Below are 27,418 nucleotides of genomic sequence, written 5' to 3'. Positions count from 1 at the left end.
ATAATCTTGCTTACATATATAATAATATAAAATACTGCTGTCACCACAGAAAGACTCATTTTGCAATGTCTCCACTTCCTTTTAATTTATCTATGGATTTTTTTCTTTTCTTGTCTTCATCTCTGTTTACCCCTAAAGCATTCATCATTTGCAACAGCCCTACTGGGAGAATCACACTGGATGGGTTTCTGTTCCCTTCTAGCTAGAATATCAAATTGAAAGGAAGGTTTGTGCCAGGTTCAGTGTCAGCCAATATCCTTTCTATCTAGATAATCAGTAGATATGATGCTACAAGTCTGATTCCATCAATTTCAATCCAGGTTACTGTGTGGTGTCAGCTTAATAAAACAAAACAAGGGCTTTTCTTTCCCCCTGGGATGTAGGACACCTTTATATAATGCAGTGAAACTGCTTCTCGAGCTGACAGTAATAAGAGGCAACAGTCTTTCCATGGGCTGCCAGCGTTGCAGAGAGATTAACAGTAAAAATCTTCAAATGACTGAAATGCCAGTGCCCATCCTTCTACAGTTCAGCCACATTTATGTACAACACTTGGGCTCTCTGTTTGAATAACTCAGGTGGTTTCCAAGTAAAGGGCAGCTGAAGGCAAATTATACAGCAGAGCTAATACTCAGATGGTGAACGGAAATACAGGAAGCATCTTCACTGTCAAAGGAACTCAAATCTAGTTCATGGCCTTTATTCTAAATGGTCAGAAAATCCCCTGGAGGAGACCTGAAAAGAGAAGCTGACCCTCAAAACAGCAGCTGAAGACTGAATTTCTACTTAGCTGAGTGCTGTCTCCAGAAGTAAAACAGGCAGCACAGCAAGAGAAGTACAAGGGCACATTAAAAGTCCTCTTCTTAGGACCAGTTGTCATAGAAGACAATGTAAATTTGCCTTCTTACAGGTGAGCTTAGGCAGAATGTACTTGTCAGAAAAAGGCTTAAGGATAAAAGGGAAATCAAGATGCGGTAGGAGAGTTTCCACACTCATGGGATAGCCCAAGAGTGGGTAGCTAAAATCACTTCAGTTCCCAGAATAGTCCAAGCTGAGGAAGGTGACAAAGATAGCTGAAAACTGCTGTCTCTCCTTACTTCCAAAACAAGAGATCAGGCTGTCAGAAATGCAACAAAAATTGGAGAATGATGCTATTCAGAGTGTTGGGAGCTTTCAGAGCCATAGGTAGGACCAATATCGGTCAGGAGGATTTTGGCTGAGAAACTTAAAGAGTTCCTCTTAGGGACTGAATGAACTATTCCACTACATCTTCCGATGCATATCTTCCTATGCATGAAAAAGCCATTAGCTCTTCCTCACCTGAGAATGTACAGGAGAGTACAGCAGTGAATCTGTTCATAATATTAGGCTGGGCCTAAATTCGACACAAATTTTTACAAAACCTGGCCTTGAAACTCAGCTGATTGCACTGAGGCCCTTAAGTAACAGGAAGGTAAAACTATGTGTTTAGTCACTTTTTGGCTCTGCTGTTCACATGCATATAACGAGACTGATGTGCAAGAAGGAAACAGTACTGGCATCGTGTGGGCTCCTGAGATAGGAATGAGAAGTTTGGAGTCATGACATACCTCATAGAGGTCAATCATCACATTCCCCTCCAGCCCTTGACTACTCTTGACATTCTCCAAGGCCAGGGTGAAGTACACCCCTCGGGTGTCAGAGATATACAGATTGTACGTGTCGTTCTGGTTCCACTCTTGTACAGCTGCAAACACCTGATTCTCATCTGTGCTGATAACATGCATGTCCTGGGGAAAGAAAAGAGAGGAAGGTTACTAGAGGGAGCTCTGCTCTGTCATTTCCAAGGGCACCAAAGTAATTGTGGAGGAGCAAGGGATATATTTAGGCTGGATTTTAATCGGAAACTGTAGCTAACACTCCTGTAAGCAGATAATTCCATCCAGGAATATTTTACACCCGTTCTCTTCTGCCAATTTTCAAAGTGGTAATTAACTGATGAGGTGTTAATTGAACATTTACATTGGCAGTACAGTGTTATACAGCAGCACTTTCCCCCCCTACCAACACTTTCATTTTAATGAACACTTTGTTTGGGGGGAGGGGGAGTTGTTTATTTGGGTTGCATTTTTTTTGGCACCTGAGTGATTCCACTGGTGATTGTGGAATCACAGATATTTAAAATGTGTTGTTTTTTTTTTTTTTTTTTAAAGAAGAAAAAAGCAGCATCTGAAACATCTGCTTCTTGCCTGGCATTCAGAAACCAGGTATGCTTGGGAACCTGTACAAGGAGGATCTAATGGGTTAACCTCTGCAGCCAGTGCTGCTGTTATTTATTATTTCTAATGACAGTGTCGACTAGAAGCTGAGGCCCTGGACCACTGTGCTAAACACCCCCCCTCAAGAAACATAACAGAAAGACAACCCTAATCCTCACTAAATATAAAGAGCAGAATTGCAGTTAGATCACTAGTGTTATGAGTGAGGTTTTGTTTTACTCTGTTTGTTCTGTGTGTTACAGCAGGCAGGAAGCAATGAAAATATTGGATAATTAAAGAAAAAACAGAAGCTATTAAACGTGATTCCCTCTTTCAATGCCTGAAGAAATTACTACTCAGTGGAAAAAGCCACCAAGAAGGAGATTGTTATAATGAAATTCTCAGGCTCTATCTGCCCAGCACAGGCACCCCGAGTTCTTTGGTGCCATAAAAATCTGTGGAGGTAGGAAAAGAAATGCAGATTTCTTTGCACCAGGTGATTCCCAGAAGATTCAGCTGTTCTGTCTGTTTTGGGCAGGCATCCCAAAGTTATTCTCCTTCCATGAATCTCAGCCAGGGCTTTCTATATGCAAAACTGGGAACTTTATCAGAAAATATACTCTTTGGAAGCTGATGCTACTTCTTCCTTCTGTGAATAATATTCTTTGACAATTCACTTTCTTGTGGTTTTGTAGGGGGAATTAATACTTCTAGATGGAGCCTTGTAACGTAAAGATGAAAAATAATATAATGAAGAAACCTGATCTATAAATTTGAAAATGGATTCACCATGAAGTTAAGATTCAGAACAGTTGTTTGTCCATCCAGTTTGTCCATCCATCCAGATCCAGATCTGAGTATAGAGTGAATGAATATTCACTTAATTTACTTGCTTCTTTGTGCTAGAGAAAAATGTATCCCAGAAGATGGGCTGGTTTTGTGGAGGAACAGATTGGCTTAAATCCTGAGGCAATAGGAAAGGCAATACAAGTCCCACTGCCTTCTACTAATTGTGGTTGTGAGTAGATATCCTCTCTTAGCTCCAGCTGTGCTAGTAGAAGTTACTGCCGCAGCTGTTTGTCAGAGGGTCCTTATCTCAGCCTGTCACCCTAGTCAATCTACTGGTAGATCTACGTGAGTAGGTGTTCCCAATGTGCTTCAGGCAGCACTGGCTAGCACAGCTCTAATCTCAAGTTTAAACTTTTGCATATGTGCCTATACACATGGGCAGACCTCTCTATTTAAACATAGACAGAGATTATAAGTAAAACTTGTTTTGTCTGGTGAATGTAGTTTCATTAACTTACCATTTTAATCAATAGTTTTGTAATAACTAGGGGTGAGAAGTAAAAAGATATTTTGATCAACACCAGGGAAAACTAAAGGCAATTTAATGAATGCTGAAGAAGCAAATAATTTATTCACTATATACTTCCTGAGTTTTGATCAGATCGTGCTGTAAGATATAACTCTAAAGAAGACTGCAGTAAGGCTGAAGGAATTTAAGTCTGGAGAAGCAGACATTGAGACAGAATTGGCATAATATACATAGTGTATAAAGTAAAAAAATATAGCATTCCAACTGTTTGTCTTTGGGGATCAATTAACTTTTCCACTTAATATGGTCTTGTCCAATAGATACAGCAACAATGCAAAGCTTTGATAGAAAGGGATCAGTATACGGGCATCAAACAGGTCTTTGACCAACCAGGAATTTTCTGGTTTCCACACTGGAAAATTAAAATTAATCAGTATATCATATTCACTTCTATTTTTTTTTTTTCAGGGTGGGGGTTGCTTTTTTGGGGAGAGGAATAATACAAAAAACAGCCTTCATCTTGATATGGAGTAAGAGCTTCGCTGCATCTTCCACTACTACAACAGATGTTAATTTCACCTCCCTCCAGAAAGGGAAGAGGACAGGAAAGTGAAGCAGGGCACCTTTCTCAAACAGTTGTTGTCATCTTCAGGGGCTCCCCATGCATCTGCCTAGTGAGAGCCTGAGCTTTCCTCTCTCTGTTCCAGCACATACTGGAAGTACATTAATATGCAGATCTACTATCTGTCACTCTTGCGTTTCCGAAGACAAAAGTAAGAGCACGATGCTGTGCATGGGTTTGATCAGGTGTCTACTCAAATGGCTAAAGGCCAAGGCTTTCTGAATTACTAAACATGCTTCAATTGCCCTGTTTGCACTTGGTCAGGGAACTTTTCTTCCTGGGAAGTTAAATAGCAGGGATGTGTAATGCCTGTTTTATCTTGTCAATTACTGGGACTGTCAGCTCTTTTTAAGGTCTGTATTTAAGGATTTTTTTGTGGTTATTGCTTCTTCCATCAGGATGTGCATCCTGAGGTTGAAAGAAGGTGATGAATTTAAAACAGAGGTACCACACGCACTCATCCCATCAGTATTCAGCCCAGCACCAGTTAAGGACAGGTCTTTTTAAAAGAGAAATTGCTGGGCTTGCTTCGGTATTCACAGATGTCTGCCCAGTGCATTGGTCTAAAATGGAGTGAATGTACCCTGTGTGTACATTTAAGGTGATTATCATGAGTGACATTACAGAGTCTGTGACAGAGCCCACTTTGAGGTGCTGTGGTACAGAATAGGCAGTACCAACCCACAGATCACTGCAGAAATTAACAGGTCTCAATAAAGACCATTTACAGGGCTAACACAACCTGTATGCACATGTGCAGACATCTTCTTGTATGGGAGAGAGTTTCAAGTTCATTTAGCTTTTAATCAAACTGGCTACCAGGCTATCAATGCCAACAACAAGAATATTTAATTTTGATTTGCTACAGGCCATTCCTGCCTGAGCAGCAGTATCACCTGCCAAAGCTGCCTGCCATCACACCCCTCCAGTTTAGGAAGAGTGACATGGAGAGACAAAAAGCTTGATACTTCTGTCTTCAATTCCAGAAGTCACTTAGTACTGTTTACCATATTTGGCCCTACTTTCTTAGCTGATGGAGATAAAAGAGAATTTAGGCATAAAAGAAGCTGTTTGTTTCAATTCCTTGACTAGTATAATGCTTTGTGCATTTTTAATAAAAACAGCTATCCTGTTTCGATAGCAACCTCCTAGACAGCCACAGCTCCACTGTAGCTCCTTCCAAGCCAAATGTAGCTCTTCGGTCTTTGAAGATATTCCGAGATTGTGAGAAAGCATCTTATCTCCTTAAATATCTGCCTTTTTCTTTGGGTCAAATAACATGAATGTATTGCTCCAATTCCTATTCTCTGAGAACACATTGCAATTTAATTGTAGTTCATTTTCCCTGGCTTTCCAGAGATCTCTTTGATAAGGTGGACAGTTGGAAAAATAACTGTGGGCTAAAGGAGACAACTGGTTCAAAGCAAGCGGTCTCTCTACAGATGTTCTAAATCAGCTGTAAATGACAATTTTGATTTGGGTGTTACAATAACCATGCTAAAAATGCAACACCTTTGCTAAGGGCTACTTCAAATAACATGTGTTTAAATTTGATCTGAATTGACAGAGTAATTCCCTTCTGCTCAGACAGGAAGTTTCAAACCAACCTATCTTTAAGCGTGACTGAAGATTTTGGGGCAGACTACAGGTCTCCTGTGTCAGAGCCAAGAAGATATCATGGCTTCTGGTAAGCTTGGGTTTTCAGGTGTTGTAAACAGGAGCAAAGGGTACAACAGCAGAGTAGGTAAGGTACAGCATTGAAGGCGTGGGTTTGAGCTGCAGTCTGGTTATATGATGAAGGTCACCCAGTCAATCCACTATAAACAGGTCAGTTGGGTTGAGGAATCAAAGACAGCCAGCTGTGATATTAGCCAAATTATCCCCTTGAATATTTCTACCTACAAAATCTGGTGTACTTTCAACTTCTAGGAACAGACTGACCTTGCACTTTCTTTTTTTCCTTTTGACAATCCTTGCTTAATTTCTGGGAATACATTTGTCTCCAGATCTTAGACCTCATATAGAATCCACAAGATCATTTGCTACCTTTGAGCTTAAATTTCATTTAAGCCAGACTGCATTAAGAATGAAAAGGCCTCAAAAAAAAAAATCCTCTTTGTTAAGAAGCCGTTAGGAACCCAGCTGCAAAATGGTGATTCCTTCGAAATGGAGCTAACATTTTATATAGGTCTTTTAAAAAATTCAGCTCCAGAAGGCAGCAATACCCTTTCAAGCTCCAATGCTAATTCACCATTGTTCTTAATCAGGGAAGATATGGAGCAGACACACAAAGACATCTCTTTGCTTGGTTCCCATTAAAATCCGCTAATGAGGCAAAACACAAAAAGCAACCCACACAGGATAAGGACAGGAGAAGGGAATTTTAAGACCAAAATAAAGAGAAAGAAAAAAAAAAAAAGAAAAGAGAGTCCCCTCCAAAACTTAATTAACTAACCATAAAGAAATGATAATTGACATGGGCTGTGGTATCTGCCTACATTTCACGCTGATGTCCTTGACTAGCCAAAGTGCTGACTTTGTTTTCAGTCCTTTCTTGCTTGCAAATGTTCTATTAAAGAAGAATGATGTTTTCATTCATTGCGTGTCATTTTGCAGTTACTTGTGCTGGATTCAAGAATTTCTGTACAATCAAAATATCTGTAGGTTCATATGGGCATTCCAGCAACAGCAACCTACCTTGGGCAAGGAGTACTTTGGCAGCTTCATCTGTGCAAATGTATTTCTCCTATAAGAAACGTAATAATGTGGTCTTCCTGCTGATGTCAACTATGAGAGAAGCAGGAAAGTTATAATCAGGATTTTTTAAAATATTTTTTTATTATCAGAGAAAATATCAAGCAAAAGCTGTCAAGGGAAATACCACAGTGTGGGTGACAATGGCTTAAAACCGCAGCCCTATTACAGTTAATGAATAAACATTGATCCAAATGACAGTGGCCGAGAAAGAGAGCAAGAGGAATCCCGTTTTCTGCAAAGAGAGACAAAGTCCAGAATTTCAGGTGAAAGTCTAGGGAAAGTGAAGTCCTGGCTTTACTTGGGCCATATTATGTCACCTGCTGAAACCACAGCTCTCCTCTGACTTACCACAAAACAGTCTGTTCTTTGCTATCTGCAGAGATGCTGTGTAGGCTATTGGTTAGATTAGCAGATTGGCAGACCTGATGCTTGATTTCTATTTCTGCCTCCAGCTTTGGTTCCTGTGTGGCCCTGTAGAAGCCATCACACATATCTGTTACCAGATCAGTTAAGCATTCACAGCTCCTGAAGGCAGGAGAAGCTGAAATGATTTGGTGTCTCTATGAATCTGGCCATTTATTTAAGTGCCTAAATACTGATGGCAATACCTTGAAAAGGCTGGGTTACAGAAGTGTGAGGTTTCATTTCCTGACACCTATTAAAGGGCTAAAAAATAGAAATAAAAAAAGATGTCTGTTATCTGGCTTCCAGTGCTGCTGAAACATAATCAATGTTTGTAAAGTACTTTGAAATCCTTGGATGAAAGATACTGAAGCACAAATATTCCAAGGGATCCTCCATGCAGAACTTTGCTGTAATTGCCTGATATCTGGGCTTATCAAGATTTTTCTTTAGTAGTAAGTGTTTTAAAATGCACTGCAGTAGTTTAAAATGCAAGATACACAGAGGCTACATTCATACCAGATTAAGTAAAATAAGCACTATTTCTTACTCTAAAGCTCTTCAACTATTTTTTAAGGGAATTGCACAAAAGTTAGGGGAAAGAAAGCCAGAACCATTGTTTATGAGAGAGTGTGAGTTTGTAAAGAAAACACGGTGTAGTGGGAGAAATAAACCCACATTCCTTTATTCTCATGTTTTTGAGCCTACTAATTCTCATTCCAAATGCCTTAGTTTCAGAAAAGCTAGATGGAGATCAAGGAAAGTAGGGAAGGCTAGGGGAGGGTGCTCAGGGTGATCATCTATTCTTCTAAGCCTTTACTGTCTGGTGTAGGGCTACTCATCCTCTGAAGAACAGTGCCTGGCATAAGGCAGGGTCCAGCATCAGCCACAGTGTGTTATTTAGCTGTTCCTTGCAAGCCAGATACATCCATATATATATGTAACCACTTGAAGAATCTCATTTTAAATTGCCAGCCAACAGTGAATTCACTGACTACTAGGAAGAAACCAGAGGTTGTTTCCAGGGATTACATTATTATTATTTCATAGCTGTAAGTGTCAATTATTAGTGACTGGCAAGTGTTCTCTGTTTGACCTGTTATATTTATTTCTGTTTAAGAATCCTAAGAAGTTTAAGGATTAAAGCAGGAGCTTTCCAAATCCAAATATCCCATGATATCTTTTCAAACTGCATTACAAACATGAATATATGAAGTTGTGCAAAGTCCCATTGGGCATTAAGGGGAACATCGTAAGAGACTGCCTCTACTCACATGCTCCTCCTTACACCATGCAGCTTGTACGGAGGTGTAACAAAGCCAAAATTTGACAGCACTAGGAACACTATACAACAGTTTATAGACAGAAAGAGAAACGCATCGAAATACAAGGGCTATTCAGAAAGGTAGACAATCTCCCCAGCATTGACTTCAGATGGGCAAAGGGGTTGGCCTCTCTACAGTGTATAATAACGTCAGGTCAGAACAGAGAAGATTAACAGTCTTGAAGAGCACAAAACCAAGGCATCAGTGATGAAGTAATGAATCAATTCACATATAAAGAGAAATTCCCCAGCTCCTGTGTCACTCGAGCCACAAACACACAGTCATTCTGAAATTAGAGAGCATGCCTGAACATTGATTCATGCTCCTGTTTTCCTTACCATATAAACATTTCATTTATGCCTCAGACACCCTAGGCACAAAAGCTATTCTGGAACATATGTCCCAGATTTATTTGTGGATGATTTAGACTGGTGTTTATGACTGAGTTCATTAACTGGAGATAATCAACTCACTCAATTTAAAATATCAGTCCTCCACCCCAAGCATGGCAGAATATAATGTGTGGAAGACATTGTCTTCCAAACATGTCTGGAAGACCAGTTTAGTCCCAATGATTTCCAGTTTACCTCCATGTTCCCTGCAATTCTGTTGTTATTTTTTGTCCTATTCAGTTGTTATTAAATGGACGCTAGTGGCAGGCTAATGAAACCCATGTTAGTTCAGATTTATTCACCAGCTCTCACCTGGAACACAGCTTGGCTGAGTACATCTCATCTTTAGCCTTTGCACTATAATCACAACTGAGGCATAACAATAAAGCCTGATTACTCCTTCTTTCATTCTTCCCCTGACTCCCTCCCTCCTTTTCTATTTCCCTCTCATGCTCAAAAAAGCTTTGGTCTACTCTCTTGTGATAGCAGATGACTGACACATGACTTCAAGCTGGGGGGTTACAGCACTAATCCTAGAGTGCTGATGAGCCTACAGGGAGTGGCAGAGATCACTCCAGTACATATGGTGGATGCTCCAGGCAGGAACTCTGTGACCCTACAGTGACAAGATACTAGAGGTATCTTGTTCCTTTAGTGTTGCTAAAGGAACACTATTAGCATTGTAATGAACTGCTACAATACACTCAATGCCTTTATCATATGGATCTAGTGTTGTCTGATTAGTTGGGGGCTAGCACACATGCACACACATGAAAAGGAAAGGAAGCAAAAATAATAGAATAGAAAATAATAGAATAGAAGATAATAGAATAAATAAAAGAAGAGGGTGTTCTGCACCTGAACAAAGACATAATCATCCTGGACAATCAGGGAGTTATGGTCAATATAGCCTGGAAAGGGTTTGCTGCGAGTGGCTTCACTGCAGTTCTGCATCTTGCAGGTGATGTATTGGGCATCTGAAAGGAAAAGAACAAAACCAAAACACTTGAGATCCTGAGCACAGATTCTTCCTACTGTCACAAACCTATTTGCTGAGACAGCATTTCTGCTTCCCAGCCTCACGGGACATGAAGTGACACCATCCATTCCATGCAACACACCACTTCTTTCTCTCTTACACCCCTCGCAAATCCACCCTTGATTACTTTCTTCCTTTAACTTTCTTTCTTCTTCACCTGCCTCAGCCTCCCATTATTTCTTTCATTCCACCCTGCATCAGACATCAGAGCTATACATTGCTGCTTTATACCAAGAGAGAGCCCAGCATAGCTGATCTGATTATTCCATGCCACTCTTGTGGTTCCATGCTGGAAATAGACCAGAGGCAGCATTTGAAGGTGGCACAATGTAATGCTTGTGGCTCAGGTCTGACAGAAACCTAGTCAAGGATCTATCATTCAGAACTGTTACCTGCCCTGCTGAGCTTACTTGGATGCTACCCAGGCTGAAGCTTAAAGCAAGGAACTGAGTGAGGGAACAACACAGCTGTCAAGGACACTTTACAGAGGCAACAAACAGCCTAAGTCCTGCGACTCCCAAAGTAACTATGGGTCTGAAGAGTTGTATCTATGCTGCAGGACAGATACTCTTTGTGCTGAGCCTCTACAGTTTCCCTGTCATCCCCATGGTGTGGGATTTGCTGTAGAGCATGACAGCTTCTCCATGGTCACATGCTGAATTTATTTAGAACATGGCCAAGGTCCAGAGCACACACAAGTATGAGGACACCTTCAGAGGACACCTGCCCCATAGTGTCACCACCAGAACCCCTTCCACGGTGCACCTCTCTATTTTCTACAGCACTTACACTCTGCAGAGCAATTCAGATCACCTTGGAAAGTAATTCAGAGCACCTCCTGTTCAGGGGTTTTACCTACTTCTCTGTTGACAGCGTAGGTAGATGCACCCTGGCAGACCTGGGCAATCATTCCACACCCTCTTGAAACTAGAGGCCTTAGCAGTTTCGGTCAGTAGTATGTTTCAAAGCAAGTGGCCTAAATGCAGCCCTAAAGTCATCTTGTCCACTGTCACTGTATGGGATGTCCTCATCTCCTATTCTGAAGCACTGCAGGGTGCTCATCTCATAATCCATCACCAGAAGAAAAACAATTTGAATTTCTTCATGGTGGTAATTTATCCTAGAATACAGAACCAGATTCTCAGTATTCAATCTGGGCTCTTTCAGATCAATTAAGAAGTTGCTCTTTGTTTAATGACAAAGCTGATTTACAGGAAGAAGGATTTTGGCATTTTAGCATTAGCACTTACATGACAGAAACACTACATGGCATTTAATCTTAGAACTATTTCTAATCTTTTTCCTTGTTGGAGAAGCGTAGCCTCTTGTTTGATATAATTACCACTTTCTGAACAGAGAAGTAGCATTTTACATTGAAATAGAAATTGCTGGATTTTTACCATCTCATATTTAATCTTGGTTTTAATTAAAATCTATCATTTGACATTTCTTTCCTTGCTTCTAAGCGCTGTTGACTTCTGCTTGAAACAGACATGCAGGGTAACGAACCTTCAGGAATGTTTGATGACGGATGATTTTACCCCAGCATTTGCAGAGTTCTTGGAATATATAAAGTGCTAAGTATTATTAGTCACTGCAGTTTATAACATTTTATGCTTTTGCAGCTCACTGCAAAACATTAATTAATACAGCCCGGACAGCATGATCAAAATGCATTTCCCTTCAGAGGGATATGATTTTTTCCACATTAGCCACGAGAGGGCAGGGAACGACATAACTCCCAGCCTGCTCATTCCAGTGAGCTCAGGAAAGTTCCCTTTCAGAGATGTGCAGCCCTCTGTCGCTCTGCTCCCAGGAAGAAGGGGGACAACGGGGCCAGAGCCTCTTCCACCACCCAATAGTACTGCGTGGTGTCGCATGTCCCTTCCTAGTCATAAGACAGAGAACGGGCATGCATCTCTTCACCTGCAACACAACCAGTTCCCACTTTTCCTGTTAACCTAATCCATTGTATCATGAAGGACAGCTCCCCCATACCTGCCCCCACATTCATCTCCTCTCATTCTGGGGTCCTGAGTGAAATGCCTGGCAATCCTGAGCTTAAAAAAAGTGGCCTCAGTTGAAATGGCTGGCCCCACTGCCCCCTGAGCTGTCAGCAAGGCTGGGTGGCTTTTCACGAGATCGAATCACCCAGCATAGAGCTATATCGGATCAGACTTCTGTTTCCCAGCTTGTTTCCTTTTTTTTCCCCCACCACCATTGTTTCCTTTTACCTCCACAGGCATACCAGCTGCCTGGGAGACACTAAGAGGAGACTGCAGTGCCATCTTACTTCCCATGCAAACAGGTTATCTATCCTGAGAGCGCAGAAAGGTAACAGGATGGGTGCTGCTGGGACCAGTCAGCAAAGATTAAGGAATCTCCTCTACAAGAGATTTTAAAGAGCAGGCCAGGTTGACATCCATTAGAGGTGACTGAAGTTTTTTCAATCCTGTTTTAATGGAGGAATGGGGACTATGTCTATTTCTGCTGTGATCGCAGGAGTCTGTACAGCAGTGATTGTACCATTGATGAAGATTTACTAAGGCAATTCCTGTGAACTTTTACAGTGCAATTCTCCATGGCTTCAATTCTAAAATGCCAGTAATAACTACTAAAGGGCAGAGCACTGAAATTGCTTAAGCTAATCTCCCAAACAACCAAACCCCAAGATGTACACACCAAGAAAAGCTCCCTCTGCTATGGGAGACAGAAAGAAGGAAAATAGGCTTCTTGCAGTGCCCGGATCCCTCTTTTTTCCTAAAGGAAGTTTTGCTGTGCTCACATTAACTTAAGGATTTTGTTTTGGCATTTGATTCTCATGGACATTTTATGTAATTCCATTGGCAGAGCTTTGTAATTTAGCATTAATTAATGTCAATTAATGTATTCAGTTGCTAAGCTCTGGAATTAATTTCATTAGTTTTCCCGCACAGATGTTTTCCCTGCCATAGGTAATTAGGACATTATGCTTTTCAGTTCCAGAACCCTCACCTCCAACAACAGCTGCTGTTTTTAATATACAACAACAAAGTCACGCTGTGCCTGGAGAGAAGAACATAGCAACTCCCGCTCTTACACCCCCAGACACTTTGATTTTGACAGGTTTAGACACCTAGAGTAGGACTCTTTTCAGGGAATGGCAGCTATTTCTAAAAAGGAAGCAAGAAAAGTCACAGAACACAAGAATGGAGGAGACATCTTGTAACGGAAACCTCTGACAAAATTAATCTGTTTCAGTGGTGAATTGCAAATGCTAACACATAGCAAAAGTTAAGAGCCAGGAGGAGCTTGTGCCATGAAATATTTTAGTCTTTTCTGTTTAGCTCGAGCTCCGTGCTAATATGTTCTCAAGGGAAATGCATCCAGACTGTCCCAGAGACGTTTCTTGGCTCAGTTGGTGGAGATGGAAGGTCGTTGGTGGTTACCGGAGGTTGGTGAGCCTCTGCAAAAGTACAAGGGAGAGTTTCAAATCCTTTCCTAAAGCAGAGTAGGACTTTCTTCAGGATACTATGTTGCTGACTGTAATTTTGTATGACATATCAAACTGTAATACCCATTGTTTTCCAGTCTAAGCTTGCATGTATATCTTTCAAAAACCTTGTTTGATCACAAGGAGAGTCAGAGCAAATATTCACTGTACTCACTGTGAATGTATCATAACTCCTGATTTTTATTTTTCTTGTCTTTAATTCATTGAGGAATGTGTCCTTCTCTCTACAAATAAATCCACTAAGGACAAATCAGGAGTTTATGCAAAGAGCATCCACACAATCTATGACTTGTTTGTCTTCCAGATTTACTATGGAGTATCCCAGTTCAGTACTGAGCAGCTTGTACATTAGGGATAGTTTCTGCTTTTGAAGGATGACTGGCATCCTGTAACTAATGAACCGTAAGAACATGGTAGTAACACATCTCACTGAAAGACCTAGGCCTGTAACCCCTCTCCAACAGTGACTAATAACAGAAGCCTAGAAAAGATTATAAGAACTTGTCCAGGCGCCTTGGCAGTCCAGGTACACCTTCAGTATCCACAACCTCCCATGGAAATAAGTAAGTACCACAATTTAATTAAACGTTCTCCCATACATTAATCTTTCTACTCCTTTTTTGAGAAACACACAAAATGACTGTTCTTTATCCATTTCCATCTGGTCTGAATGTTGATTTGTGAAACATTTATGATATGGGAATACATTCACAACTCTTCAGGACTCAGCAACTGCAAAACAATTAACCAGTAATGAAGATCAGTGAAACGAAGCCATCACATTTACGCACTACTCACAAATCTGTTTTTATCCTGCTGCTACTCTTTCTTCATTGCATGTCAGAGTCAGGAATCTTTCTTTACATGAGGAAGTATATCCTCTGCCATTTCTGGCATAAGGATATAATTAGAGAAACTAACAGATGTCATTCTCCAGGACAAATACTAATCATGATTAGGAAAAAATACTAATCACGATCAGGAAAGAAATCACTGCACAGGTTTAGGGCACTACGGGAATTAATTCACCACTCTAGCTATGTTAGCAAAAGACTGTCAGGCTAGGTTGCCTACTCATTTTTTCCACTGCAGTGATTATTTTATTCTTCCTAGCACTGTTCTGAGAAAACAGAAATTAAAGTCCTAGTACAACTTTGTGATTCAGACAGTATTGGCCAGAGCATGCCTGCTGACTCCAGGTGAGGCTTTGGTCTTACCTGCAACCACAGCAGCACCTAAATTACCTTTCAATAAGAAAAGTTGCTGTGTAAATCAGGACAGCAGAAGAAAAGCAAAGGAAACAAAAGCACTTTTTAAATATCAGGAGCTCTCTAGATTTTTGCTAGCACATTAGAAAACCCCTAAGCTTCTTTCATCCACACTAAAAAAAAAAAATTACATGAATTAAAAACTTTACCCAAAATCAATTGACATCTATCTACACAAGAGCATGCATGTCTCATAAATGTAACAGTTGGTTTTCTTGAATTGCATCTATAGAAACTGTTACTTAGACTTCTTCTGAGTCAGCTTTGCCATTCTGTGGAGGTCCAGTGGGTACCCAGTAAGTCTTCAAATGCCTTGTAGGAATCCATCTTCCTAATTCTCACCTACAGTCTGCATTCCTCAGTAGGGATGACCTGAATAAAAATTACCTCCTATGTCAATGAGCTTGTATCAGGCCTTACTGGGACAACTCTCCCTAGCGCAAATCAGATTTTCAGCAAAGCCTCCGAGGCGAGGAGCTCTGAGACAGAGGACCGCGTCGGGGGACCGTTGCTGGATCGGCAAAACCGTGCAGGGAAGGGAGAAAAAAAAAAAGGGCACGGAGAGAGAGGGCTACCGCAGCCGTGCCCCGGCCGCTGAGCAGGAAGGAGGCAGCTCCTGACGAGGGCCCGGCTCTGACTCAGTGCGGGCGAGGACAAGAGTGATGGCGGCAATTCCCTTCCTTTCGCGTACAAGAGCAGCGACCAGGGAGCATGAGTGACCAGGACGGGCAAACAGGGCGTGGCGCGTCAAAAGGGCGTGGCACGTCAGTTTGCGCAGCAGTTCGCGCAGGCAGGGCGTGTAGGGAAGGCGAAGGCACCTACTAGCTCAAGAGGAACTGTGAAAAGTGAGTTCATTCAGTAGTCCCCATCCTTTCAGAAGAAACTCAGCTATAGTATTCACTCGTCAGAAAGCGATACCTTCTGTGCTCGCCAGAGTGGATGTGGCTACCCAGACGGAGCTCCCAGCAAAACATGCGGCCACCCAGGTCTCGGGCTGCAGGGAGTGCCTGGGCCTCTCGCTGTTCACACATGGCAGCCGTGCAGACAGCTGTGTGAGGTGTGACCAGGTGGATGATTTGCTCTGCATGGTGGCAGAGCTACGGGAGGAAGTGGAAAGGTTAAAGAGCATCAGGGAGGCTGAGAAAGAGATCGACTGGTGGTGCCATGCTCTGCCCCCCCGAGACAGGAACAGGAGCAGCAGCAGCCACCAGTAAGAACCCACGATCAAGGGGATCCTCTATCCCCCCCCCCGCCGGGCTGAAGGCAGCAGCTCAGAGGAGGAGAGTGAATGGAGGCAAGCCCATGCTCATGGCGGCAGGCGAAGGCCCTCCCTGCCCACCTCGCCCCCCCAGGTGCCTCTGCACAACAGCTATGAGGCCCTGGTGGTGGAAGGCCAGTCAATGGAGGATGGGGATGACAGTCCATCTACACCAGAGGTGTCGCCCAGGTCAGAAGAACGTACCTCTCTTATTAACACCACCTCCACAAGGAAGAGAAGACGGGTTATAGTTGTGGGTGACTCCCTTCTGAGGGGAACCGAGGGTCCGATATGCCGGACGGACCCTCCTCTTAGGGAAGTCTGCTGCCTCCCTGGGGCTGGGTGAAGGATGTCACAAGGGTACTCCCTAGCCTGGTACGGCCCTCGGACTATTACCCCCTACTGCTCTTCCATGTGGGAGGCGATGAAGCTGCAACACGAAGTCCTAGGGCAATCAAAAGAGACTTCAGGGCCTTGGGACGGCTAGTTATTTTCTCCTCTCTCCTTCCAGTTGTGGGCAGCAACACTAGAAGGAACAGAGGTACCCAATCTATCAACTCAAGGCTCCATGGCTGCTGTCATTGCCACGGATTTGTTTTTTTTGACAACAGGATGGCCTACACAGCACCAGGTTTGCTGGCGTCTGATGGGATTCATCCTTCTCAAAGGGGAAAGAGAATCTTTGCTCAGGAACTTGCGGGGCTCATCAACAGAGCTTTAAACTAGACTCGAAGCGGGAAGGGGATAATATCAGGCTTGCCTGAGGGAAGCTGAGGGGCGATGTGCCATGGTTAGAGGGAGCGGGTGCCAGCGAGGGCACTCGGCCTGTGTCTCTGAGATGTGCAGGGTACACTGGGGCACAGCTGAAGTCGAACAGAGTTGAGCTAGGGGATACTGAGGCAATAAGAGCCAAGAGGGAAATGCCAGTGAAACGCCTCAAAGCACACAAGGGCTGTTCTTCTATGAAGGAGACATGGACGACAGCCCAGCTGAAGTGCCTCTACACCAATGCACGCAGCATGGGCAACAAGCAGGAGGAGTTGGAAGCCATTGTACATCAGGAAAACTATGATATGGTTGCCATCACGGAAACGTGGTGGGATGACTCGCACAACTGGAGTGCGGCGATGGATGGCTATAAACTCTTCAGGAGGGATAGGCGAGGCAGGAGAGGTGCTGGGGTAGCCCTATACAGCAGGCAGTGTCTGGATAGTTTAGAGCTCGATGATGGTGATGATAGGGTGGAGTGTCTATGGGTAAGAATCAGGGGGAAGGCCAACAAGGCAGATATTGTGGTGGGAGTCTGTTACAGACCACCCAACCAGGATGAGGAGACAGATGAACTATTCTATAAGCAGCTGGGAGAAGCACCATGATCGCTAGCCCTTGTTTTTGTGGGGGACTTCAACTTACCAGATGTCTGCTAGAAATACAATACAGCAGAGAGGAAACAGTCTAGGAGGTTCCTGGAGCGTGTGGCAGATAACTTCCTGACACAGCTGGTGAGCGAGCCAACGAGGGAAGGTGCCCCGCTGGCCTCTTGTTCACAAACAGAGAAGGACTTGTGAGCCATGTGATGGTTGGAGGCCGTCTTGGGCAGAGTGATCACGAAATAATAGAGTTTTTGATATGTGGAGAAGCGGCGAGGGGGGTCAGCAAAACTGCCACCTTAGACTTCCGGAGGGCAGACTTTGGCCTGTTTAGGAGACTGGTCGAGAGAGTCCCCTGGGAGGCAGCCCTAATAGGCAAAGGGGTTCAGGAAGGCTGGACATTCTTTAAGGAGGAAGTCCTAAAGGCACAAGAGCAGGCTGTCCCCAGGTGCCGAAAGACGAGCAGGCGGGGAAGAAGACCGGCCTGGCTGACTAGAGAGCTCTGGCTCGAACTCAGGAAAAAGAGGAGAGTCTATGACCTCTGGAAGAAGGGGCAGGCAACTCAGGAGGACTACAAAGGTGTAGCGAGGCTGTGCAGGGAGAAAATTAGAAGGGCCAAAGCTGAGCTAGAGCTCAATCTGGCTGCTGGTGTAAAAGACAACAAAAAACACTTCTTCAAATACATTAGCAGCAAAAGGAGAGCTAAGGAGAATCTCCAGCCCCTAGTAGACGGGGGAGGGAACACAGTGACCAAGGATGAGGAAAAGGCTGAGGTACTTAATGCCTTCTTTGCCTCAGTCTTTAATAGCAGGGCCAATTGTTCTCTGGGTACCCAGCCCCTGGAGTTGGAAGACAGGGATGGGGACCAGAATGGAGCCCCCATAATCCAGGGGGAAATGGTGAGTGACCTGCTGCACCACTTAGACACCACAAGTCTATGGGGCCTGATGAGATCCACCCGAGAGTACTGAAGGAACTGGCAGATGTGCTCACCAAGCCCCTTTCCATCATTTACCAGCAGTCCTGGCTAACTGGGGAGGTCCCTGCTGACTGGAGATTAGCTAATATGACGCCCATCTTCAAGAAGGGCCGGAAGGAGGACCCGGGGAACTACAGGCCTGTCAGCCTGACCTCAGTACCGGGGAAGCTGATGGAACAGATCATCCTGGGTGCTATCACATGGCATGTAGAGAATAACCAAGGGATCAAGCCCAGCCAGCATGGGTTCAGGAAAGGCAGGTCCTGCTTGACCAACCTGATCTCCTTCTACGACAAGGTGACCCACCTAGTAGATGAGGGGAAGTCTGTGGATGTTGTCTATCTAGACTTCAGTAAAGCCTTTGACACGGTTTCCCACAGCATTCTCCTGGAGAAACTGGCTGCTCATGGCTTGGACGGGTGTACTCTTTGGTTGGTAAAGAACTGGCTGGATGGCCGGGCCCAAAGAGTGGTGGTGAATGGAGTTTACTCCAGTTGGCAGCCGGTCACAAGCGGTGTTCCCCAGGGCTCTGTGTTGGGGCCAGTTCTGTTTAATATCTTTATCAATGATCTGGATGAAGGGATCGAGTGCACCCTCAGTAAGATTGCAGATGACACCAAGTTGTGCGGGAGTGTTGATCTGCTTGAGGGGAGGAAGGCTCTGCAGAGGGACCTGGACAGGCTGGATCGATGGGCCAAGGTCAGTTGTATGGGGTTCAACAAGGCTAAGTGCAAGGTCCTGCACTTGGGTCACAGCAACCCCATGCAACGCTACAGGCTTGGGGAAGAGTGGCTGGAAAGATGCCAGGCAGAAAAGGACCTGGGGGTGTTGGTTGACAGCCGCCTGAATATGAGCCAGCAGTGTGCCCAGGCAGCCAAGAAAGCCAATGGCATCCTGGCTTGTATCAAAAATAGCGTGGCCAGCAGGACTAGGGAAGTGATCATGCCCCTGACTCAGCACTGGTGAGGCTGCACCTTGAATACTGTGTTCAGTTTTGGGCCCCCCACTACAAGAAAGACATTGAGGTGCTGGAGCGTGTCCAGAGAAGGGCAACGAAGCTGGTGAAGGGTCTAGAGCATAGGTCTTATGAGGAGCAGCTGAGTGAACTGGGGTTGTTTAGCCTGGAGAAAAGGAGGCTGAGGGGAGACCTTATGGCTCTCTACAACTGCCTGAAAGGAGGTTGTAGAGAGGTGGGGGTCGGTCTCTTCTCCCAGGTAACAAGTGATAGGACAAGAGGAAATGGCCTCAAGTTGCACCAGGGGAGGTTTAGACTGGATATTAGGAAATGTTACTTCACTGAAAGGGTTATCAAGCATTGGGACAGGCTGCCCAGGGAAGTGGTTGAGTCGCCTTCCCTGGAAGTATTTAAAAGCCGTTTGGATGAGGTGCTTAGGGACATGGTGTAGTGGTGGTCTTGGTAGTGTTAGGTTTACGGTTGGACTCGATGATCTTAAAGGTCTTTTCCAGCCTATATGATTCTGTGATTCTGTGATTCTGTGATTCTGAGATAAACCCATTAATTAAGGATCTTTCAGGACTTGTGTATTCTTTACAAACCTAAAACCCACATGCCATTAAGTTTATATACCTTCTGAAAGCACTTCAAGCTGCATTTGAGCAAATGTGGATTTAACTTCCACCAGTCATTTTGCCTGCTGACTATGGTGGTGAACATAACAAAGAGAAGCTTATCATGTGGTTAAGAACTGTAGGGGATTAATTGTCTTACTGGGGTGTTGACCTGAAACTAGGCAAAAAAAATTCGCAGTTCCTGCTGACTTTGCCGACTTGCCTTTGATTTTGTTCCAAAATCAAAGTGGAACACCAGGGACACCCAAACATACAAATGGAAATGTGAGATAAGGTTCATATGAACTTCTTCCAACCAGAAAAATCAGTTTTACTACTGTGCTCTAAGTCCCAGCTTTACTCAAATTGGGCCTGAAGCCTTTAAAAAATAAACAAAACCATCACATTTGACGAGACTAAAATTTGCCTGGTGCTCTCCAAAATTTACACAACAGGATTAAAAACATAAATGTCAATCATTAGCCCTGCAAATCTGTCTCTGTCATTACAACTAAATTGCACAGTCTGTACTCAGTTTGTTCATTACTACCTGCACCCTAGTTTGATGAGACACAGTATGTTCAGAAGGAGTCCGTATTTTTCTGGATCGCAAAGAAAAAAAAAAAGTAGGGAGAATGTGCGCTCAGGTACAACATTGCTAGCCAGATCCTCAGCAGGTGTAAATCAACATGACACTGAAGTTATACTGATTTATGCCTGCTAAGAGACTCCTATTTTGGTCCTTGTAAACCTTTTACATTATGTATATAAACACAATAAATAAAATGCACAGACAGACTATAATCAGGGAGCAGAGACAGAGAATTATTGGTGTTCTAGCAGGGAAAGCCCAATACTAAGGTTGTTGCTGATAGATGTTCTCAAACAACCCTGCCAGGGAGATGGGATAACACCATACTCTGCTGACAGTTCTACTTCTTCTTACCTAAAGCTGCAGTTGTACTACTCAGCTTCTGCTGGAAAAGATAACCAGCACAAGAATGAGGTGATTTTCTTATTTGTACTGAGTTCAGCAGGTTTTTGCTTAGCCCTTATATTTCCACTTCAGGAACTTTTACTTTATTGTACGGATTGTATGGTTGTTTCCACACCACTCCCCTTTCTTTCCTTCTTTCTCCCTGCCTTGTTTTGGCAAGTCTACCTTCTCAAATTTAATCCCTTTATTGAATTTTTACACTTGGTTAACTCTCAAAAGAGATATTCCAAAGTATAAATAAGTAAAAGCAAGAACATTAAAAAACAAAACAAAACAAAACACCACACAAAAATCCCCAGAAAAATTATTTGCAAATTACCCTCATCTTGAAAAAAAGGTCTCTTTCTCACTTCAGCACACTTCATCCCATCACCCCACTGGCAGCTACACACCTGCTTCATTCCAGAGGAGAAAGGTTTGTTCATCCATTGGAGGGTCATGGTTACTTTGTCCAGGAAAAGGAGACTGATTTAGTACTTAGAAGAAGGCTCTAGTAGCCAAGAGACCTGAATATACCACATTGGCCATGGTAACTAGAGTAATGGACCATGTGCACACTCTTAGCCTGTCTCAGTCTCAACATTCAGTGACCTGCAGTGCTACCAAATGTCTTCTGGCAAAAAATGCTTTGATATGTTCCAAGGTTACTACTAAGAGCTACCCACCGTAGTCCTCTGCCAGAGACCAACGCTCCCTGGAACAACAGGCAAACCAGAGAATGCACTTACTGAAAATCCAACACATTTTCTTATATTGCCAGTGAGCTGAGCTGGGGACCTCCTGACTCATAAGCAGAAGTTTCATCCGAATGACTGGTTTGCAAGAGGGGTCACCACTGGCTGAAGGTTTGACACCGCCACTATATTTACATTAGTAGTTCTGTCACTGCCTAACAGAAAAACTTAAGTTGTGCTGCCTCACAACTAAGCCAATATAAGCACACAGAATCAGTTACTAGAGCTCAGATGATGAGCAATAATTTGTTATTCCACAATTCTTTACTAATATGCCTGATTCCTCAGTAAGGCCAGTTTCATCTACCTGTTTTTTGGTTTCCTCCTTAAGAGCTGTAAGAAAGCTTACTAATTTGTTAAGCACTCAACAAGTCTTTTGCAGAAATGTGCTACAGCTGTGCAAAATGTTCTTATTGCAGCCTAAGAATTCAAACAACCATTCAAGGCATTTGGAGCATGGCACTTTCTCTGCTCACTGTGAGCTGAACATCCCTCAAAAGCATCACCAGAATATAGCTCCTTAAACATCGATTGTAGTGCTTCATCTCAATAACCTCAAATTCTTAATGCCTTATAACAGTAATATTTTGTGCTGAAATAGACACTGTCCTGTTAGAATATTTCATTCTCATTTAGGATGTCCTGAGAAATAGAAAGCCTCATGTTCCCAGCCTTGCCGCCATGTTCAGGTAAGTGATACTGAGAGGAGAAATAATAATCAGAGATCACAAAGGATAAGAAACAGAGATAATACATCCTTTCACTTTTATTAATCTTGCATATCTTGAAACGGAAAGACCTTTAAAACTTTATGGTTTTTATCGCAACTGTTTCTTTTCAAAATTCATCTTCCACAAAATTCTCTTTCATGCTAAATTTCAGTGAGTTAAAAAACTGGTTACCTTACAGTTACCTTTTCAGACAGTTTTTAAGTTTCTGATGACAAAATACACATTTTAATATGCTGCACTTGGGGGTACAATTCAGGGGAGAATTTTATCAATTTCTAAAGGAATTAATTGACTGCATCATTAATACGTATATATTGCAAATGGTAAAAATCTGCTTGTTATGTTGCAGCAAAGCTGCTATTTACAGAGGAAACAATATGGAATTACAATGACAAGATCTATGGCAGCCAGGCTTTCGGTGTGATGCCTGCCTGAAGCAATCCAGTGTTGTGGAAAAGAAATCCATGAAGGAAGATCTGCAAAGGCAGTGGAGCTCAAAGATAAACCTTGAGGAAGCATGGGTGGGAGGCAAAAAGGCCAGCGGGTGGCTTAGGGTGCCTGAGAGAATTTACAGCCAATTAGGAGAATATTTTGGAGTTGCAGGTAAAGGAGACTCCTGGAACAGAGAAAAGCACTTCAAGAGGCAAAGCAGGGAGGGAGAGGAGCTAATGAAAGTGAAGGGCAATGACAGGACAAGGGCAATAACAGTGAAGAATACACTTAGGCTGGTCATTAAAAGGTTTCTAATGCGAGAGAAAGGAGGTATTTTCAAAGGTAGTACCTAAGGCAGAGTATCCCCAGTCTGTTAAAACTGTAAAGCTACAAACAAGGTGATATTATATACTGTGTGAAACAACAGCAGCTAGACTCTGTGACCCGGGAACTTCTCTCCAATGCCATGTTCCCATGAACAAAAATCATGTAGGAAGACAGAAAAGTTCTGTATATACTAACTCCAATTACTGCTTATCACCTATTCTTCCTTGCCATGTTCTCGGCTCCCTTCACAAACTGTTAATCCAAACTTTTTGCCTTGCTGGAAAGACTTCTCTTCTGGCAGACCTGCCTTGGAACAGTCAAACCCCTCATATTAAATGAGTGAATCACTAAAGAGTTGTCAGATTTCCATCATGACGTTGTGCGGTTACAAGAATATGAGGGCAGTCCAGAATACCACAATATTTTGAAGCTGATGTACTTACGACCATCCACTGTCTTTGCCTCTAGGTGCACGAGATCAGGCTCTCTACCGGACCCCATCATAGACCTGTAAAAGACAGATTGATACAAAGGCATTAAAAACAACAGATACCATGAATGTCTGAGATATTAATTTCACAGGAGATCTTCTTTAGCTGGACCTAAACTCATACTCACAAGTAAGAGCTGATTATCTTGAAAGTATTTTGAAGTTTTCCCTCAAGTAAACTTGAAAATTTGAAAGGACTTCTACCATTTTATCAAATCAATGCCATTGTGCTTATGAGTTCTTTACTTCTGACCCCTTCACTTCTTTCCACCTGGAGACTTGTTTCTGTTCTCATTGGTGCCTGAAATTTTGATGTGTACCCTGGTTTGCTCAGAAGGATGCATTTCAGTTCTGGGTGGGATACAGAAGACTTTAATTGATGGGATAGTAGTATTTGCCAGCGTACTAATTATAGCTGTTCCTTTATATTGGACATTTTATGCACATTTGCTTAATTGACACTCTTAATGATCAATATTCCCTCATTAATTAAGAAATTTTAAAAACCCATTTCATCCTGAGACATTTTATCACTTCTGATCTAATAAAAACAGTGTTCCATTAATAAAAGGAATGGCAGATTGACTCAGAAAATGACTGTTTGTTCACTCTGAATTAACAAGTAACAACATAAAGACATTGAGCACTGCAAATAAGGGGTTTATGGACTCATGTTTTGCTTCCATTGTTGAGGTTTCCCTGGACTGGCACTGCTGGCCTTGACAACTCCCTGGGACAGTCCAAATGGCCAGTGGTTTGATGGACAGTCTGAATTATGGCAGTACTGACTGCAAGTATGTGCCAATCCCATTGTTCAGCAGCCTCAGCAGCATCTCTGACAATCAGCCTTCTTTCTGGTCTTGGTCATCCAAGTCATAATCCTAGATTAAGGCTAAGGGTTAAACAACCAGTTTTTTGTTAGCTGCCTGACCTCCAAGTTAATAGATGCATGAGGGAAGAGAAACATTCATTTCCAGTGATAGACAAATTAGATGCTGTTCTGTTCAAAGCCTCATTATTTTTCAGGAAATCAAAAGTGAGGTTCAAACAGTGATTTAGACCTTAATTCAGTTCCCACTGACTGCAATCAGAGGCAGCTCCAGCCCTTAATCATCATGCGCATTAACTAATAACCATTATAAAAATGTTAACAATAACAAGACTATTTGTGTCCTGATTAATCCTTAGCTTTGCTTGACAAAGTCTGTAACAATCCTCGAGCTAGAAAAGGTTTGGATTTTTTCGTTCTCCTTTGTTGAGGACTGGAAGTTTCAAAAAAGACTCTGAGCCAGCATTGCTTTCACCTCTTCTCCATTTCTAATAACATTTATGGGAAGGTCTTTTTCTCCTAAACATTCAACTTGTGTTTAAAATCTCTGCTTCCTGATAATTGACACCAAGTGGGTGGGAAGGGATTACCTTCCTAGGGAATTTTGCCTTTACCTGCTGTCATCAGCAGATTTAGGGCTAAAATACTGGGCCTGCTAGTTACAATTCAGTTCAAGATAGATAGATGCCAGTGACAAACAGCTCTAAAAATCTGCAGAAGGACTAAGCTTGTAATTTGGCATATCTCCTTTTTATTCTTTTTTATTCAAGCAGGCTTTAAGCACACCTGGAACGGGGCTGTTGTAGAAGACACAGTACAGCTTTGTCAGTGCATTCCTCCTCCTGACCTCACACAGCCCCATGGGGATGTGAACTGTCCAAAGAAACAAGGATTATATTCCACAGGTTTGAACACTTTGTCTCTTCAGAGACACCCAACAATGGTATTCATCCAGCAAAGAACTTGCCCTAGTTAAAGCCTGTGAGTCTACAGTCAGGTGCTTTGTGTCACAGTGCTATTCTAACCCCAACACCTCTATTGCATCTTCTCAGGCAAAGACAGCTAATTCAGAATGAGATGTCTCACTGATGGATGGGATGTGATTGTCACTGTTGTTTTCACTTGTGATATAAGCCATAATTTACATCAAACTCTTAAATGTCTTAAAAGCAGCGTATAAATATCTGGACCCACCAAGCCCTGAAAGTTAGAAGGCTGCAGCTGTAGTGACCTGCATATTACTTAGTCTCACACTATGACAGCCAGTACTGGGACTGCAGAAGCTTCAACTCAAGGTAGAATTAAGCCATCAATTGTCCCAAGGATGTACAAAACAAGGATAGCTGAAACATGACTGGTGATAAACATTATTCATCTACTCAAGGGCTTCCTTTCTTTTGATATCTCCTAACCCTTGCAAATTAGAAATGTGATGACAAATGAAGATGAAAACTAAGGCACAGAGAATCTAAGGGAGTTCCTAAAGTCAAACAGGACATCTGAGGTAGAGGCAAGAACCATACCCAGGTCTTCCTATCTGCTAGATCTTTCTTCGTACCTTAGAAAATACACATTCCATTGCTTTGACATATAATAGGCTTAATTTACTTGTGACAGCACAAGATCACAGTCAGGTCCATAATATTAAATGATAACATGAACAATCAGTTGCAAAGGACTGGCAAAATACAAATACATATCGGCTCAAATCAATATTAGCTGTACACAGCTGACATCAAGAAACGTATCACTCCCATCTGGATTCTGCTGAGAGCTTACTGACCAGAATTTTTTAATGTCACATTTTATTGCATCATGCTGTCTTGTTCCATGGTAACCCTGTGATATTTCTCTATACATCCCTCCATAACACCTGAAAAGCCACGTAAAGTAATATTCATCTTACCCAGTTATACACTATAGATATTTGACTCTGAGTTAATCACACTCAACTCTCTTTGCAGGCAGTGAGGAGAAACAGGCAGTTTTGCACTGTGGTTCATCTGAACGGTGTTAGAGATGACTTCATGAGAAGACAAACTTTATCCTAGAAAGGGCTGTTTCTCTCCATCGAATATAAGATGTCTGGACACCTACACTACAGACACCCACATGTGATCACATAAAGGTCCCAAAGCAGGTAACACAACAGACCTGAAATATGCTTATTACCTACATTTTAAAACTTGAATTACAGTTAAACTATGGATTGTCAGTAAAGGGGAAAGAGAACGTCCTGGGCTGCCTTCTCTCTGGGAGAGTAATGTTTTATATAGCTTACCTCAGCTTTATTATTTACTATATGGCATGTAAAAGCCTAGGAGACATTCAGAAATGCAATATCGACCACAATGAGCATATACAGGAGATAAATACCAAGCTCTTGGTTGCACCTGAGAACACAGACTCTGTAGGAAGGTAGACATATCCTTTCACATGCATAGGACAATGAGTTCTTAAAGCATCTACTGGAAACAAGGTGTTAGGAACTGTGGAATATACATCAGAAATCTTAAATTTTTAGTATGTCAACCAGATCTATCACAACACTACTGAACATGCAGCTACACTATTAGTGGGTTTTCTTGGCTTTTTCATTTGGTTGGGGGAAAAAAGGATCATCCTTATAAGCTGAGGAGGACAATGTACTTCTACAAGCCTGAGTATTATTAACAGTGTTAAGCCCATGGCATCAGTATGAAACTAAATGAATAAACCTAACTGATTACAAAGAAATTTTAGTCCTGACTGATGATCGGATTTGAAGTTTCTTACACCAAAGCTCGAGTGATCAATAAATACGTGCTTCACACATGGAAGAAGGAAACTACATGCTGGATTTGCCCTAG

General features: G+C 42.6%; 1 protein-coding gene across 2 annotated transcripts in view; it reads right to left on the bottom strand.

Moving 5' to 3' along the window:
- SORCS1 (sortilin related VPS10 domain containing receptor 1) overlaps window positions 1-27,418 on the bottom strand; it is a 308,182-nt gene that overhangs the window by 67,782 nt on the left and 212,982 nt on the right. For both annotated transcript variants that reach the window (XM_075504592.1, XM_075504593.1), the window contains exons 6-9: window positions 23,694-23,758; window positions 9,912-10,030; window positions 6,875-6,964; window positions 1,590-1,769 (exon numbers count right to left, since the gene is read on the bottom strand). In XM_075504592.1, coding sequence (XP_075360707.1) covers window positions 1,590-1,769; window positions 6,875-6,964; window positions 9,912-10,030; window positions 23,694-23,758 — 454 coding nt within the window. The remainder of the gene's footprint in view (window positions 1-1,589; window positions 1,770-6,874; window positions 6,965-9,911; window positions 10,031-23,693; window positions 23,759-27,418) is intronic.

Source organism: Mycteria americana, chromosome 6 (genome assembly GCF_035582795.1).
Source record: "Mycteria americana isolate JAX WOST 10 ecotype Jacksonville Zoo and Gardens chromosome 6, USCA_MyAme_1.0, whole genome shotgun sequence".
NCBI lineage: Eukaryota > Metazoa > Chordata > Aves > Ciconiiformes > Ciconiidae > Mycteria > Mycteria americana.
This window is presented reverse-complemented; position numbering and strand designations above follow the sequence as displayed.